This window comes from Colletotrichum truncatum, assembly GCF_014235925.2.
Source record: "Colletotrichum truncatum strain CMES1059 chromosome Unknown Contig_0007, whole genome shotgun sequence".
Taxonomy (NCBI): Eukaryota; Fungi; Ascomycota; class Sordariomycetes; order Glomerellales; family Glomerellaceae; genus Colletotrichum; species Colletotrichum truncatum.
Window position 1 is genome coordinate 133,875 of NW_027222404.1, and position 14,376 is coordinate 148,250.

At 37.9% G+C, this 14,376-nt stretch overlaps 3 protein-coding genes across 3 annotated transcripts; 1 reads left to right on the forward strand and 2 right to left on the reverse strand.

Moving 5' to 3' along the window:
- Window positions 1-1,642: 1,642 nt before the first annotated feature.
- Window positions 1,643-1,924, forward strand: CTRU02_210414 (uncharacterized protein; the record flags this gene model as incomplete). The annotated part of the gene is made up of 1 exon (XM_070205443.1): window positions 1,643-1,924. One exon carries the CDS (start codon window positions 1,643-1,645, stop codon window positions 1,922-1,924), a length of 282 nt encoding a protein of 93 aa, XP_070060686.1.
- Window positions 1,925-6,488: 4,564 nt separating this feature from the next.
- On the reverse strand, window positions 6,489-7,541 carry CTRU02_210415 (mutator-like element; the record flags this gene model as incomplete). The annotated part of the gene is made up of 1 exon (XM_070205444.1): window positions 6,489-7,541. The coding sequence occupies one exon, from the start codon at window positions 7,539-7,541 to the stop codon at window positions 6,489-6,491; it is 1,053 nt and encodes a 350-aa protein (XP_070060687.1).
- A 2,299-nt stretch (window positions 7,542-9,840) lies between these two features.
- Window positions 9,841-11,169, reverse strand: CTRU02_210416 (transposase; the record flags this gene model as incomplete). The annotated part of the gene is made up of 3 exons (XM_070205445.1): window positions 9,841-10,578; window positions 10,618-10,727; window positions 10,776-11,169. 3 exons carry the CDS (start codon window positions 11,167-11,169, stop codon window positions 9,841-9,843), a joined length of 1,242 nt encoding a protein of 413 aa, XP_070060688.1.
- Window positions 11,170-14,376: the final 3,207 nt, after the last annotated feature.

A 14,376-nucleotide genomic window follows, 5' to 3' on the forward strand; every position in this document is an offset into this window, starting at 1 on the left:
CCTACAACGGATAAATTCTCAAAGAAGGTTATACTTCTACTAAGCTATACTATATACAAGGCTAAGGAGTAGGCAATAGTCCTTATTAAAGCCTTCTAACTAGCTAACTAGGGACTTTTACGTCGTATTATTAGCGACAAAGATCCTAAGTTTATCTTAGCCGTCTAGACCGCGATATTCTATACTCTCGGAGTAAAACTACTTTTGTCGACAGCCTACTACCTATAGACTAACAGCTAGAGTAAGAAAACAAACTAAATAGTAGAAATTACGATCCGATTCTAGCTTTCAAAGTACCTAGAAACCCTATAGCTAGAGATTCTCCTAGCGCTATAATACAACCTTAACAACTCGTATACTATAACGATCGGGAGATCTCCTAATAAGGTCGTATACGGATTTAAGCTTTAAAATACTCTCGACGTTATTATGGAAAAAGACGCTCTAACTAAGTCTATCGACGTTATAAGAAAGATATACTAAGACGAGGTAGCGGCTTTAATTAATATAGCAAACTTACTAAGAAAGGAACGCTATAACAAAAAGCACTTAGACGTTAGATTCTCCGTTAGTAACAAGGTTTAGATAAGACTAGGGAAAGGCTTCTACTTACCTAGCTAACGCTATAACAAGTAGACGTCATGATATATAAGCCCCTTTCGAATCGTTCGAATTATAAGCTTAATAGCTTACGAAGTCGACCTCCTAGCCTATTAGCGAATTTTTCCAATCCTATCGGTAGCATAGCTATACAAGCTAGCCTAGGGAGACAACCTATTTAACCGTAAATAATAGCCGCCCTAACCTATCAAGGTTAATAGCAGCGAAAAATAAGAAATCGACTATATTATAAGCTGCAGAATTAACTAGAGAAAACGCAAGCCAAGGATCGAATATCTTATTCGCTAGAAAGGATTTACTATAAGGTTCGATACCTAGGAGCTTCGCAAATCGCTTAAAACTAACGCAGCAGAGCTTGTTAACAAGTATAAGGCGAGATATCCCGTCGACGCAAAGGTTATACTAACCTACCGCTCTAAGCAACGCTAACAACAAAACAACTAAAACAATATCGCTATTCTATAATAAAATAGCTAATTTATAATAAAGCGATATTAGTAAGATTATTCCCTTTATTAACATAATAGAATTTCGTATAAAATACTTATTCCTTCCCTTCGTAAGTACTTGCCTTATAGGCAGCGAAAAAACTCTACCTTTTCACTTTTACTACTACTATTATAAAAGTAAACTTTTCCTACTATATAAATCCTACTTCTACCTATATAATAGAAAATCAATAAATCTCCTACTTTATAATATATTACAAACCCCTTCTATTCTTATCAAGACTTTCAACTTACTACTATTATATATCCTAATTATAAGATTCGATATCAAAAACGCAAAGATGTCTTCCTAACATACTTGCTAAGATACCGACGAGATCGCCGAAACCCCTACCGGCTCCGTCGTAGCCCCCGGAAGCAACGTAAGTAATAATAAGACCTAGACCGACGACGAAAACCTCGGAAACAACTTCGGCCTAGCCGACAAGGAACTTTACGTCGTTAGCAAGAACGCTACCGAGGAAATTACCATAGCCGCTACTAAACATACTAATAACTAGCAGGATACTACTATGTTCGACGCCGACAAGGCTAACAAGGCCTACGAAGCCTATGCCGAACCTACCGAGACAGTCGAGGAAGACCAGCCTAAGAAGACTAGCAAAGGCAAGGCTAAGAAGAAGGCTAAGAAAAGCAACCCTAAGCTAGTTAATAAATCTAGCAAGGAGGAAGAGTCCGACGCCTTAGCCGTCGAGGCTATTCCTGCCCCTAAGGCTAAGAAGGCTAAGGCTAGCAAGAAGTCCGGCACCCTTAAGAAGAAGAAGCATGCTGCTACTAAGGTTAATAATACCTAGGTCTAAGACGCTAAAAAGCATGCCTAGGATGCGTTCGCTTTCTACCTAGACGATATATTGCTTAAGGAGATTAAGGCTTATCTTGATAACTTTACTAGCCTAGCTACCCCTTCTTCTAACCTATTTATTCGTTATGTTTAGGACGCTTATAAATACGCTTATACTGCGTATAATAATAACGCCTTATATACGGAATACTTACCGTCTTACGCCTAGGTTCTCGCAACCGTCTTTTATACTAGCAACGGTTAGGTTAACGGTATTATCATAGGCTACCTTATTACTATTTACTAAGCCGACCTCTTCTCGGTTCCCCTGCTTATAAATATTAGCTATATAACCGTTACCGATATAACCGCTTGCAAGCAACTTAAGAATATAGAAAAAGCGTTTTAGGCTTTTAAAGGTAACGTTTATAAAATAAACAAGACGGTTACTAAGAATATAAAGAAAATCGTTAACAGCGTTAACAAGGAGATCATCCCTCGCCTTAACAAACTCGACGAGAAAGCCTAGTCTACCGTCGACGTTATAAGTGTTAACGATCGCCTTAAAGCACTCGAAGCGACTACTGCTAGCAAGGAAATGATCGCCGTAAAGGTTAACCGCGTTATCGCTACTAAGGATAACGAAATTATAGTCCTCCGCGGTAAGATCGTAGAACTACGCGAAGCTGTTGCCAAGTTGCAGAAAGGCGACAAGCGCGTCGCCACCGAAAACATCGCAAGCCTGGCTAAGCAAAGCTGCTTTAGTAATATGCTAGACCGCGATTAGGATAGGATTTTATTATCAAGGTCGTGATTCTTCGCGATAGATAGGTAATAGAAGGAATAAATTCATGTAATTAGTTTTCATTTTACTATCGATCGGGACGATCGTCTTTTTTCGGGAAGGGCACCTGTTACAGTTCTATAAACAGTCATCAGGGGTACGTAATATCTTACGTACTAGCCGTACCCGTATAAGAGACGCCCTCGACAGCATCATCGTTAGAAAACCAACTTAATACAAGACTAACTGCTTATACCTACGTTTATTAATTCATCGTTATTTATTACCTTGTAACCGTTTGTTTAACTTCTATACTATCCTATTTACATCTCTATTCTTATCACGGTTCCGACCTCTGCCTGTTATAGCTACGTGCTAGCAGGAAGAACTATAACATATAGTCTATGCATGCAAATCGATAAATAAATAAGAATTTAGTAAGGCTTAGAACTTCTTCCTTTTCCCTATGCTAAGCAGAGTTTAGGTATATAACCCTTACTATATAGAAATTTATAACGCTTTCTATACTATTTTATAGAGATTTAGTTTTTATCCTTTATTATACTTCCGTTTTCTTTTATCTTCTCTATTTTTGATTTTTTTTTCCGATTTTTTAAGCTTTTATATATTTCTATATAATTATTTACTAACTATTAGCTTTTATATAGATTCGTATATCCCTAGGCGCTAGGCGTCGCCTTTATTATATTACGTATAGTTTTCTAGTAAAGCTTTATAATATCTTATAATATCTTATAATATCTTATAATATCTTATAACATCTTATAATATCCTTATAATCCTAAACAATACTCGATATTACTTTATACTATCGTATATTATAGCTTAGGATATAGAGCTAGCTGCCGAGCTTATGCTAGATAAGATCGGAGATATAAAGATTCTTACGGAGTTACTTACTAAGCTACCTTCTATATATACTTATGCTTTCGGAACCGGCTATTACCTTACCTATATATATACTTCTATAATTCCCTTATAATATTATACTAACTTGTTATAGATAGTATTCTTTATGCTAGCAATACTTTTATTAATAATATTCTAGATAATAAAGAAGTAGAAGTATAGTCTCCTTATACCCCCGTATATACTTTACTTTTTTACTTATATATTATATAGGCTTATAACTTAATCGATATTTACTTTGTAGTTAAGAACGGAAGACGATAGAAAAAAGCGCTTAAGTATAAGCGTACGTAGAATGCTAATATTACGGTTAGCTATCCGACAGTAGGGTTTGCTAATAGAAGCTAGGGATTGATACTAGTAAATAGTATTGTTGTATCGTAAATCTGGTTCGTAGGTTGTAGGCTGTATTGTAGATCGGTAGTTAGAGGCTAAGGTGATTAGTCTTAGACTTAACAAGTTATTCGTAGTAAAGGTAAGTTGAAAGTATCCTGAGGATAAATATAAAGTTGATTGCTAAAGAGCTATGGAAGTCTGACTATAGGCCGAGCTTAGGTTATACTATATATAAGTCCTAGACAGTCCTTATGTCTTGTCGCTGATTACTGATCAGGTACCGGTAAGCGATTAGTAATCGTTAGTAAGCGCTTAGTAGCTTTAACTAAGCGCTTAGTAACCTATACTACCTGCTTAGTCTTATCTTATTATTACGTAACTTGTACTATAGTTCTTCTATTCCCGAGTAAGTCCTTATTGTTCCCGTGATCCTGCAGTATAAATGTCCTATTCTAGCCGCCCGACGCCTAAGTAGGTCGTTTAGCTGTTATCCTTGTTTACAGGTCGTAATAGCTAACTTTTTCCTTATATACGTATACGGAAATACGCGCGAGGGTAAGGACTAGTATAAGAACTATATCAAAGGTAATAGTCTATATAATACCTATGTTATTCTAGACGGCTATGCTAGCTATGCTAACTATATATATAATTCCGGCGCTTCTAACTATAGCTTCGGTAAGTTTCGTCCTAACTTATATATAACTAAATATAAATCTAATCTATTCTATATAGCCTTATCCCCCTTAAAACGACCTACCGTAGAGATTTATACTTCTGCCCCGAGTAGTAAGAAGTTATATATCTCCCGTACGGAGTATAACTTTCTTAACATAGTCCGTAGCGTTAAGCCTAAGCATATACGACTTATTAGAAATACGTTAGTTTCTATTATAAACAAGCTTGTTAATATTAAGTATAGTACGTTATTATATATATCTAATACTATCTATATATCTTTACTAACTATAATTATATATAGATAAGAACGAAAATATTAAGATTAAGCTTTATTACGACTAAGCAAGACTTTATAAAATCCTATACAACCGTATAATAATTAGAGATAACGTAAATATATATTTATATAATGCTATAGATACCTACTAAGGCGTATAGAATCGGGAATCCGGCGTATAGAAAAGATAGGTATACTTATAAGAATAGGAGGATAGATATAAGCGTTTACGGTTAGTAACTTTAGTTTGCAAGTTAGGTACTTCTATATAGGGTTTAACACCCTTATATAAAAGCGTAAGACTATCTATACCTTTGCGTTTTTAGGTTTTTTTTTAAAATACCTAATTCGTATTTCTTTACTAACATCTATATTTTCCCGTTCTCTTTCGTAAATCTCTATATAGACTATTATAATACCTTACTATAGCTAGCCGGCTATATATCAACCTTACCCCTTTTCAATCTATTATTACTAAAAAGTTCTAAAATAGCTAGACTTATTCTAATATAATTATATATCTTTCCGAATTATTCTAAATTTAGGTCTCTCCGTTAATATTTAAACGTTTCTTATAAAGCTTAAACCTCCGCCGCGAAGTCTGTATAGAATTTTCTAGCGCCTTACTATAACGTATCTTCTAGCTCTTCTTTGATTATAGGCTATCCGATTTAGATATTCTTTTATACTTACGGACGGAAGGCTTTATAGTCTTATAACGTAGCTTAGAAGATATTCGAAAATGTTATAAACTATAGCGCCGTCAAACCCCCAAGCAGCTTTAAGTAGCATTTTACTAAGCTATAAACTTCCTTGCCTTTATAATAAGTAATAAAGCATGCGTTATATAAGACTTTAGCTAAGAATTCCTCTTTATATATATATGCTAACGTAGCTATATTATTAGCTGCTTAGTCTTATATAAAGCATATCGTATAGTTTTTCCCGAGGAAGTTGTAAACCGACTAAAAGAGATCCAATACCGGTAGAAAGGTTAGACTATGCTAGGTCTAAACTTTATATAGTTACTCGATATATATAATAAATTACTTCCGTTTAGGTTTAAGATATATACTAGCATTGATATATACTCTCGTTATATTATATAGTTTTACATTAGGTTTTCTATATATACAGCCTGTTTTATATTGGGAATTGATAGGGACGCATCACGAATTGATAGGGACGCATCATCCTTAGGGACGCATCACATTCTAAGGTTGTGATTGGCTAGAAATTTTGGTGACCCACAGGTACAAGTCGGCGAAGGCGGTGAGGCCAGCGTTGCTAACGCCCCACCTTTTCACAGCCATAAGAGGCCTGCCTCCGTTTCATAGACATAAAGCCGGCCCGCCCTACTAGCCTACGTTTCTTGGCTATTCCTCCCATTTGAGATTTGCAAAACCATCTAAACGACCGCTTTTGCAAATCTCAAATGGTAGGTCTTTTTCTTCCCTTCTAAGGAGGAATTGGGTTTTATCAAACTAAACTGAAACGGCTTTTATAAATCTCAATTGATTTCTACTTCTATTTCCTCTTATATAATAATAAAGAATGCCCCCCCTACCCTCAACGTTTGAGACTCTCATCACTACTACTAAGTAGTTCCCATTGACTCCTCGTCCTACGGATGCTTGCCTGTAATCTTCTTCCATTCGAACGAAGGCCAGTTGATCGGCCAGTACTAAGAGTAGTTACTTGGCTTCGTGTCTGCCGCTGGGAAGAGGTTGGCGCCTGGCTACTGGCTGTCTCTTGTGTAAGCCTTGCTAAGGTGGTCCTATTACGGCTTCCTGGTGGTCTGCCACGCCTGCGCCCTGCTGCTAATTGGCTAGGTTGTTGACTTTGTAGTTGGCTGTGTGATTGTCTAGCTAGCTGGTTGCTTGATTGGGTGCTATCCCTTAATGATAGGGATGATGGGACTGGCTGCATTGAGTTCTTAGGTCTGCCACGGAGGTTTCCTGCAATCTTCGGATCAAGGATCCGTCGATATGGATCCTGGGAAGAAGACTCCCGCAGCCGCCATCGTGGGTGAACCTCATCCTTCATAAACTGTACCCCATCTACAAGTTTAGAGTAGATCTTATAGCAGCATAGGATACCATACTCTATAGAGACAGTACAGTCCTCTGTGCAGTCTCTAAGAGGCGCTGGAAATGGATTTCTACCTGTTGGTAGAGCCTTCTTTGCCAGACGGTATTGCTTCGTAATCAAACCAAGACACTGCGATGAGAGTATTGTTCGAAGCTCCCCAAGGTACTCAGATCTGTTCCCTATAAACTCACGGCTTGTGAGGATCTCATCCTGTACACAAGCTTGCTTGAAGCGAACCTCTTGATCCTTAAGCATATCCTGCATCACATTAACTAAGTGATATAGGTGGCTAAGTCCATTAAGAAGATAGCCCTTGATGTTGTTGTTGCTTGATTCCGTCCCTGAGGTTACACGGATGCCGAAGTTTCGGTACTGGCGAATAGAATAACGTGCCCACTGCTCCCTTAGTGGTAGATATATTCCATGCAGGTAGTTCAGAATAGGCCGTTGGTCCTTAAACTCTTTGCAAAGGTTTGCCCATGCTTTCCTAAAGGCATCCTCTGTCTCAGCAAATAGAACCAACTTCCACATTATAAGAACCCCCCGGTAGCTATGTGGCGTAGCCCCATCTACTGAAGTATGGATATAGGCATGGTCCTCATCGCTAAGTTCGGTAACTGGTTGTGGAGCTAGATCGTCTTCTTCAGACCCACTACTACTAGAATAGCTCTGAAGCCACTTCTGCTTGGCTTTAAGCATAACGTTTGAGTTGATATGGTGAATACAAAGCTGTTGTTGCACATTCGGAAAGTATTCGTTAAGAGCTGCCTTCATCTGTCTGTCGTAGTCGGTGATAATAACATCTGGTTGGCGAATAGAGTTCTGATTAATGAGTTGTAAGATACTCTGCGATAAGAACTGGAACCCCTCTAGTCTCTCATTATCGATGAGACCAAATGCTGCATTGAATACCGATCCAAGACATGTTTGCCCTGTAGCTTGGAAGAGTGGAAGCTTGAAGCGATTGGTGTTATAGGTGTTGTCAAAGCTGATAACCTCGGGGAACCGCTTCCACATCCGGAGAGAGTATGGAAACGTCCAGACAAGCCCAACAAGCCGATTCGGCTCATCATCCGCCCACTTCACAATATAAGGGATCTCCCGCTCATCAAAAAGCTTGATTAGAGCTGCAGTTGGTGTATACCCATTAAGCTTTTCGCGATTGATTCGGGCTCTAGCGTTATAGATATCCCGCTGGGTGAAAACAGATTCAGGAAACTGCTCCTGAATAATAGCACCTACGTCGCGTGCCCGAATACCAACCCGCCGACTAGTAGTCTCAACTGCATCCTTAATAGGCTCAGTCAACCTCCTATAGGCTGGGTGTGCAGATGATGCTAAGCTAGGGATATGATTATGCTGGCTGTGTATTGGGTTGGAATGCTGACGTAAAAGCCATTTCCCCTCCTCTATTGCTTCAGCAATAATTTGCCATTGGCAATCACACTTCCGAGATGCGCGGGCTCGGATGCCAGCACCTCTACCTCGCTTTGGTAGCCCAAATCGATCGCAACGAAGTATATAGCGAATTATACGTCCTTTACGATAGCATCTATTATACTTTGCAATCCCAAATCCATGCTCTTTTGCAAATTTATTAACTCGGTCGAGGAGGGTTTCAATTGTTGCTTCTGGTTCGCCAGGGATCGGTGGGTTTGGAATAGTTTCGGGGGTAGGTGATTTCGACCTTTCGCTTGTAGTAAGGAATAAAGTACTTGGAGAAGATGGTATCGCTATCACTTCTGGGCTTTGTCGGGGAGGTGAATAAGGTGGAGGAGGAGGAGACTCGCCGATTGAGGATATGTCTGAAGGGTGTGGTGAGTAGCCCCAAGCCTCACGATATCGACGAACGCGTTCACATTGTTGGAGGAGAGCACGCGTAAGACGTCGGTTTGTCCCAACAACCTCTTGAATGAGGCTTAGAACAGTAGAGAACTGATCTGAAGTGGGTTGTAAGGGTTGATTTTCAGGTTGTAATACTAATTGGCTTTCTTTTGGTTGACGTTCAGGTAAAATTGTACGCTGCATACGTATTGTCCCCTTTGGAAAGGAACATAGAAGATATAATTCATCTCCCTGGGGGTTGTAGCTTGTGTCGGAATCTTGCTGTAATTGTTCAGGTGGAATCTCAGAGATTAGGTCAGGTTGACCCTCACGATCGCCAGCCCCATAGAATTGACTGATAGTGGCATCACTACTAACTGAGATAGCACGGCGTTGGCGCTTGGGAGAAGGCAATTGATTGTATATACTAGAGCTGCTGGGTCGGCGACGCGATTGGGGCCTTGATTGACTTGTAGAGGTAGACATCTTGACGTTGTAAAGGAGAATAAATTGAATATGTCTAATGCGCTTTCGTAGTTATGAAGGGATGGGCTAAGAAGATAAGAAAGATACTTCATTAGATGATGGCAGAATTCGGATGCACTAACAATAAAATTTTGAGCCAATCACAACCTTAGAATGTGATGCGTCCCTAAGGATGATGCGTCCCTATCAATTCGTGATGCGTCCCTATCAATTCCCTTTATATTAGCTTAATATCTATCTATAACGTACATGATAAGCGAGTGAGACAGACAAGCGAGTGAGACAGTAAACCAGACCTTCGCGACAATAATATCGAAATCTATAACAAGAAATCTTAGATTGATTAATACTACTCGGATTCCTGTTCTTCGGATGTTTCCTCAATAAATTGACATGTTCTCGCGTTGTGGCCTGTATTCCCGCATACGCCACACCGACGATGAGTCGTCTCAGACCTCACTTTGCGACCACTACTCCGTCGCGTTTCCTCTTGTAGTTGCGTGTCTGCCTCTCTTTGCGACTATATATCCTCTCCAGTAGATATAGTAAGACTTCCTCCTTTCTGTAGACGTGTTTTCTTAGCCCTTCGACGCCGACTTAATATTGCATTCTCCTCTCGAAGGATTTGAACCTCTGACTCTAGTAATGCTACCCGATGCCCTAGTCCTTCTGTCCCTCTGGCTAGCTTACTCACAGCACTATAAATTGATGCTGGAGAGCTGCTTCGGTGGCGTGAGATTCGACTCTTAATAAAAGTAGACTGTGATCTTGCTTCGCTTGGGTTGCTCGGCGTCCTAGAGATCCAAGGGTCTGGTGTCTGAGGGACCCCCTCCTCAGGCGTTGGCGTTCGGAACTTTACATCCAGCTTTGAGAGAACACTTTCTGCATTCAAAGGGACAAGTCCAGCTCCTCGGAAACCTCCCTGGATATTTTTCCTCGTAAAAGACTGCTTAAAAGCTTCGTGAAATGCTGCAAAGAAATCTTCCTTCGAGATATGGGTTGTGCCTCGCCGCATCTTATTCTCAATTTGCCGACCGTAGGCATTCTTTAACGGCTGAAAACAACCAACATCTAAGGGTTGAAGTAGATGAGACGAGTGAGCCGGCATGCACAGTGTAATAATGTTGTTTTCTTGACAAAAGAGCTCGAAGGCTGCGGAGTGGTGACTTTCATGACCATCAACAACGAGGAGGCGATATTTCCCAGACGTACGTGGTTTTGTATAAATGTCGAAGTGTCTGATCCAGTCAATACCTCTCTCGTTTGTTGTCTATCCATTTTCAGACGTTGCAATAGCCCAATCGCCCGGAAGAGAGGTTTCTGTATACCAGCTTGAGAGGTGATACTGGCCTGCAACGATGATGTATGGCGGGATGCTCTCCCCTTGGGAATTAATAGCCTGGATAACTGTAACCCATTCCCTATTGCCAGGCTGTGTCATCTTCGTATTTGAACGCCTTTCAGCACTTGTAACAACCATTCCAGAAGCAATAACGCCCATCATAAAGCCGGTCTCATCAAAGTTGTAGATATCAGCATCAGCAATACCATACTTCGCAATTGTATTCTTCACAAGCGAAAACCAGCCACGAATCACCTCTGGATCTTCGCATTGAGCTCTCTTATAGTCATACTTGCGAAAGAAACGCGTCCTAAGCTGTGGTTGTCGCTTGACGAAATTAGAAGCCCAGCGCTTCCCAACTGGAGGCGCGTCGCGCTCTGCGAGAAGTCGATTGGCCATTTCTTCCACACCACTCAGCCGGGGAGGAAATGATCGCGCATCTAGGTCGAGAATATACTCAACTATTGTCTTCTCTTCTAAATCTGATAAATTCCGTGAATTAGGCATGCTGTCGCGTCGTGAGACTATTCCCTTTAGTCGCCGGCTTAATGTTGCGTGACTGACTGTATAGAGTGCACCTGCGGCCCGAGCACTAAGTTTTGGGTCATTTCTCATTGCTTGAAGGGCAATTTGTAACCTTCTTTCAATACTAGCTGATTCCATGATTTATTGTAGAGGAAAAGGTGCCGGTCGCGTCAAGGTGCGACGGTCGCGGTTTACTGTCTCACTCGCTTGTCTGTCTCACTCGCTTATCATGTACGTTACCTTATAAGGTATTATTAGCTAGGGGTAAATATAGCGATATTACTATCGAACTTCCTAAGTTCCTACCTTATAAAAGTATAGGCGGTATAGACGTTTCGTAAGGGGGTATTATTATATTTCCTAGGTTAGAAGTAGTATTCGTATTTTTCTTTTATATACGTCTCGTAGTAGTCGAAGAAGTACTAAGCTTAAAAGAGGTAGCGATAGCTTAGGTTTATAATTCTAAGGTAGAGGTAATCTTCGATCCTAAGTTATAAGGTATAGTACGTCTTAGGTCTTATATTTAGTATGCTATAAAGTTTAATAAATTACTTATTATTATATTAATTTACTTACTTATATATAATACGTTTAGGGGTATTATCTTTTTTAAGTTCCTTTTTAAAGCTAGTATCGTCTATACTAAGGGTAAGCTTATAAGCGATCTCCGTCTAAGTATGTTAGTAAGTAATATTACGAGGTTTATCTAAGTCGTAAGGTAAATCTTCTCCTTCTCTAAACGTCTAGTTATTAGTAAGACTAAGGATTTATTATTTAGTTAGGGGGTTGTATTAATATTTAGGTTTTTTATCTAAATCTTCTTCGTTTTCGAATTCCCTAATTCGATTTATTTCGCGTTAAACTTATACTTCGGGGTCTTTAATCCTTTATTAGGTTTCTTTATTATAACTTATAAGATTATTGTAAGTAGCTTGCCTTAAGGTAATACGTAAGGCTAACAAGCTTATAGGTTTAAGTTGTTATACTTATAGCTTCTTATTAAGTTGTTTAGTAGTTTTTCTAATTATCTTACTATTAGCCTAAGAGGCTATTATAAGGGTTTTGCTAGTAGGCTAGTATCTTATTATTTCTTTATTACTAAGGTATATAAGGTATTTATTGTCGTAGTATCCTGTCTACAATAGGGATATATAAGGTATCTTAGTTGCTATACTAGCTTGCTTAGTTTGCTTAGGTACTAGCTTCTAGTTAGGCTTCTTAGGTTGTCTATAGTCTTTAGCGATATATCTTATTTTTTCGTAATTATAATACTTAAGGTTTTAAGGTTTCTTATTATTACTTTTAGTAGTAGTACTAAGGTTTATAAGTCTACTATATTATCTATAAGAAGTATTTTATTAGGTATTATTCTAGTTATTATAAGGTTTGTTATCGTTTTGCTAGTTATTAAACTTATGCTAAGGCTATTATTAATACTTATATCCTAAGTTCGGGTTTTATCTTTTCTCTCCTTATTCCTTTTATTATTTATAAAGGCGGTTGTCGATCTTGATAATATATTCGACGTAAGTAAGGAAACTAAAGGGTATTTCTAACTTAGCTATTTCGTCCTTAACGTTATCTTTAAGTCCTTAGTAGAAGGCGAAGACCTTACTTTCGTTAGTTATATAAAGTCTTATAGCTAATTATCTAAACTCGGTAGCGTAAAGCATAGCTAACTTAGTTTATTATAAGTATAATAAGTCTTGCTTAGCCTGCCTTCGCTTATCAAGGTCGAGGAAGAAGGATTCTAAGGCTTTAATATAGCTTATAAAGCTAAAGAAGATACTTTTTACTTCTTCGTTATATTTTTTAACTAGGTTATTAAGCTATTCTTATTATAAAGGCTTAAACTAAGCAAAAGCTTTTCCTCGTAAGAAAGTAGCTATATATACTACGCGTTCGGTATCGTTTTAGAAAGTATTAATATAAAAGGCTTAGTAGGTCTATACTTAAACTAAGTATTTTTTAAGTTATCCTAAGGTCTTATCGAAGGTAGAAAAGGTATTAAGCTTAAGGCGTTTATATCCTTCGACCGGGGCGGAAATTATATTAATAATAGCTTAAAAGGTATTAACTTCCTTCTTAAGTTCCTAAGTCTTACGCGCTTGCTCCTAAAGTTCCTTAAAAATAGTAGCGTTTTAGTTAAACATATCGCATATCTCCTTAAAGTCTTTAATAGTTTTGTCAAGCTATCGTTTAAGTTCTTTAGTATCGTCTTCGCTATCCGAGTCGTCTTTTATTTTCTAGTCCTCGACTTCCTAGGCTAGGCTCTAAGGAGCTTTTCCTCTAGAGGTAGATAAAGATCTAGGGGTAGGAGACTTAACAAAGGCGCGGGAAAACATTCTATACTATTTAGTAAGTATTAATAGTTAACTTACTAAATAGGAATAATCAAAGTATTACGGTTAGCTATCTAATAGTAAGGTTTACTAATAGAAGCTAAGGATTAATACTAGTAAATAGTATTATCGTATCGTAAATCTAGTTTATAGGTTATAAGCTATATCGTAGATCGGTAGTTAGAAGCTAAGGTAATTAGTCTTAGACTTAATAAGTTATTTATAGTAAAGGTAAGCTAAAAGTATTTTAAAGATAAATATAAAGTTAATTACTAAAAAGCTATAGAAGTCTAATTATAAGTCAAGCTTAGGTTATACTATATATAAGTCTAAATAATACCTTTTATTTATTTTACTATCCCTAATCTTGATAAGGTCTATTCCTTGTTTATACGGATCCTGTATATGCTAAGGACGGACTTTATATTCTTAGCATATAGATCTAATCTCTTATCTTATCGTTACGTAACTTATATTATAGTTCTTCTATTTCCGAGTAAATCCTTATTATTCCTATAATTCTATAGTATAAATATCTTGTTATAGCCGCCTAACGTCTAAGTAGGTTGTTTAGCTATTATCCTTGTTTATAAGTCGTAATAGAAAGCCTCTTTATAGCTAGGCTAAGACGTTCCTATTTAGTTTCATAACTATTAGATCTTTAGTAAAAGTATTTATAATATTAAGATTAAAAGCTAGTAGAACTAACTTTATTAAGTATAATCTATAACTTAGAAAGTATATATTATTTACCTTTATATCTATTTATTTACTAATAGTATTAAGCATATTTCTATCGATTATAAGCGTTAGGTTTATTTTATAACTAATTACTTTCTAACTATAT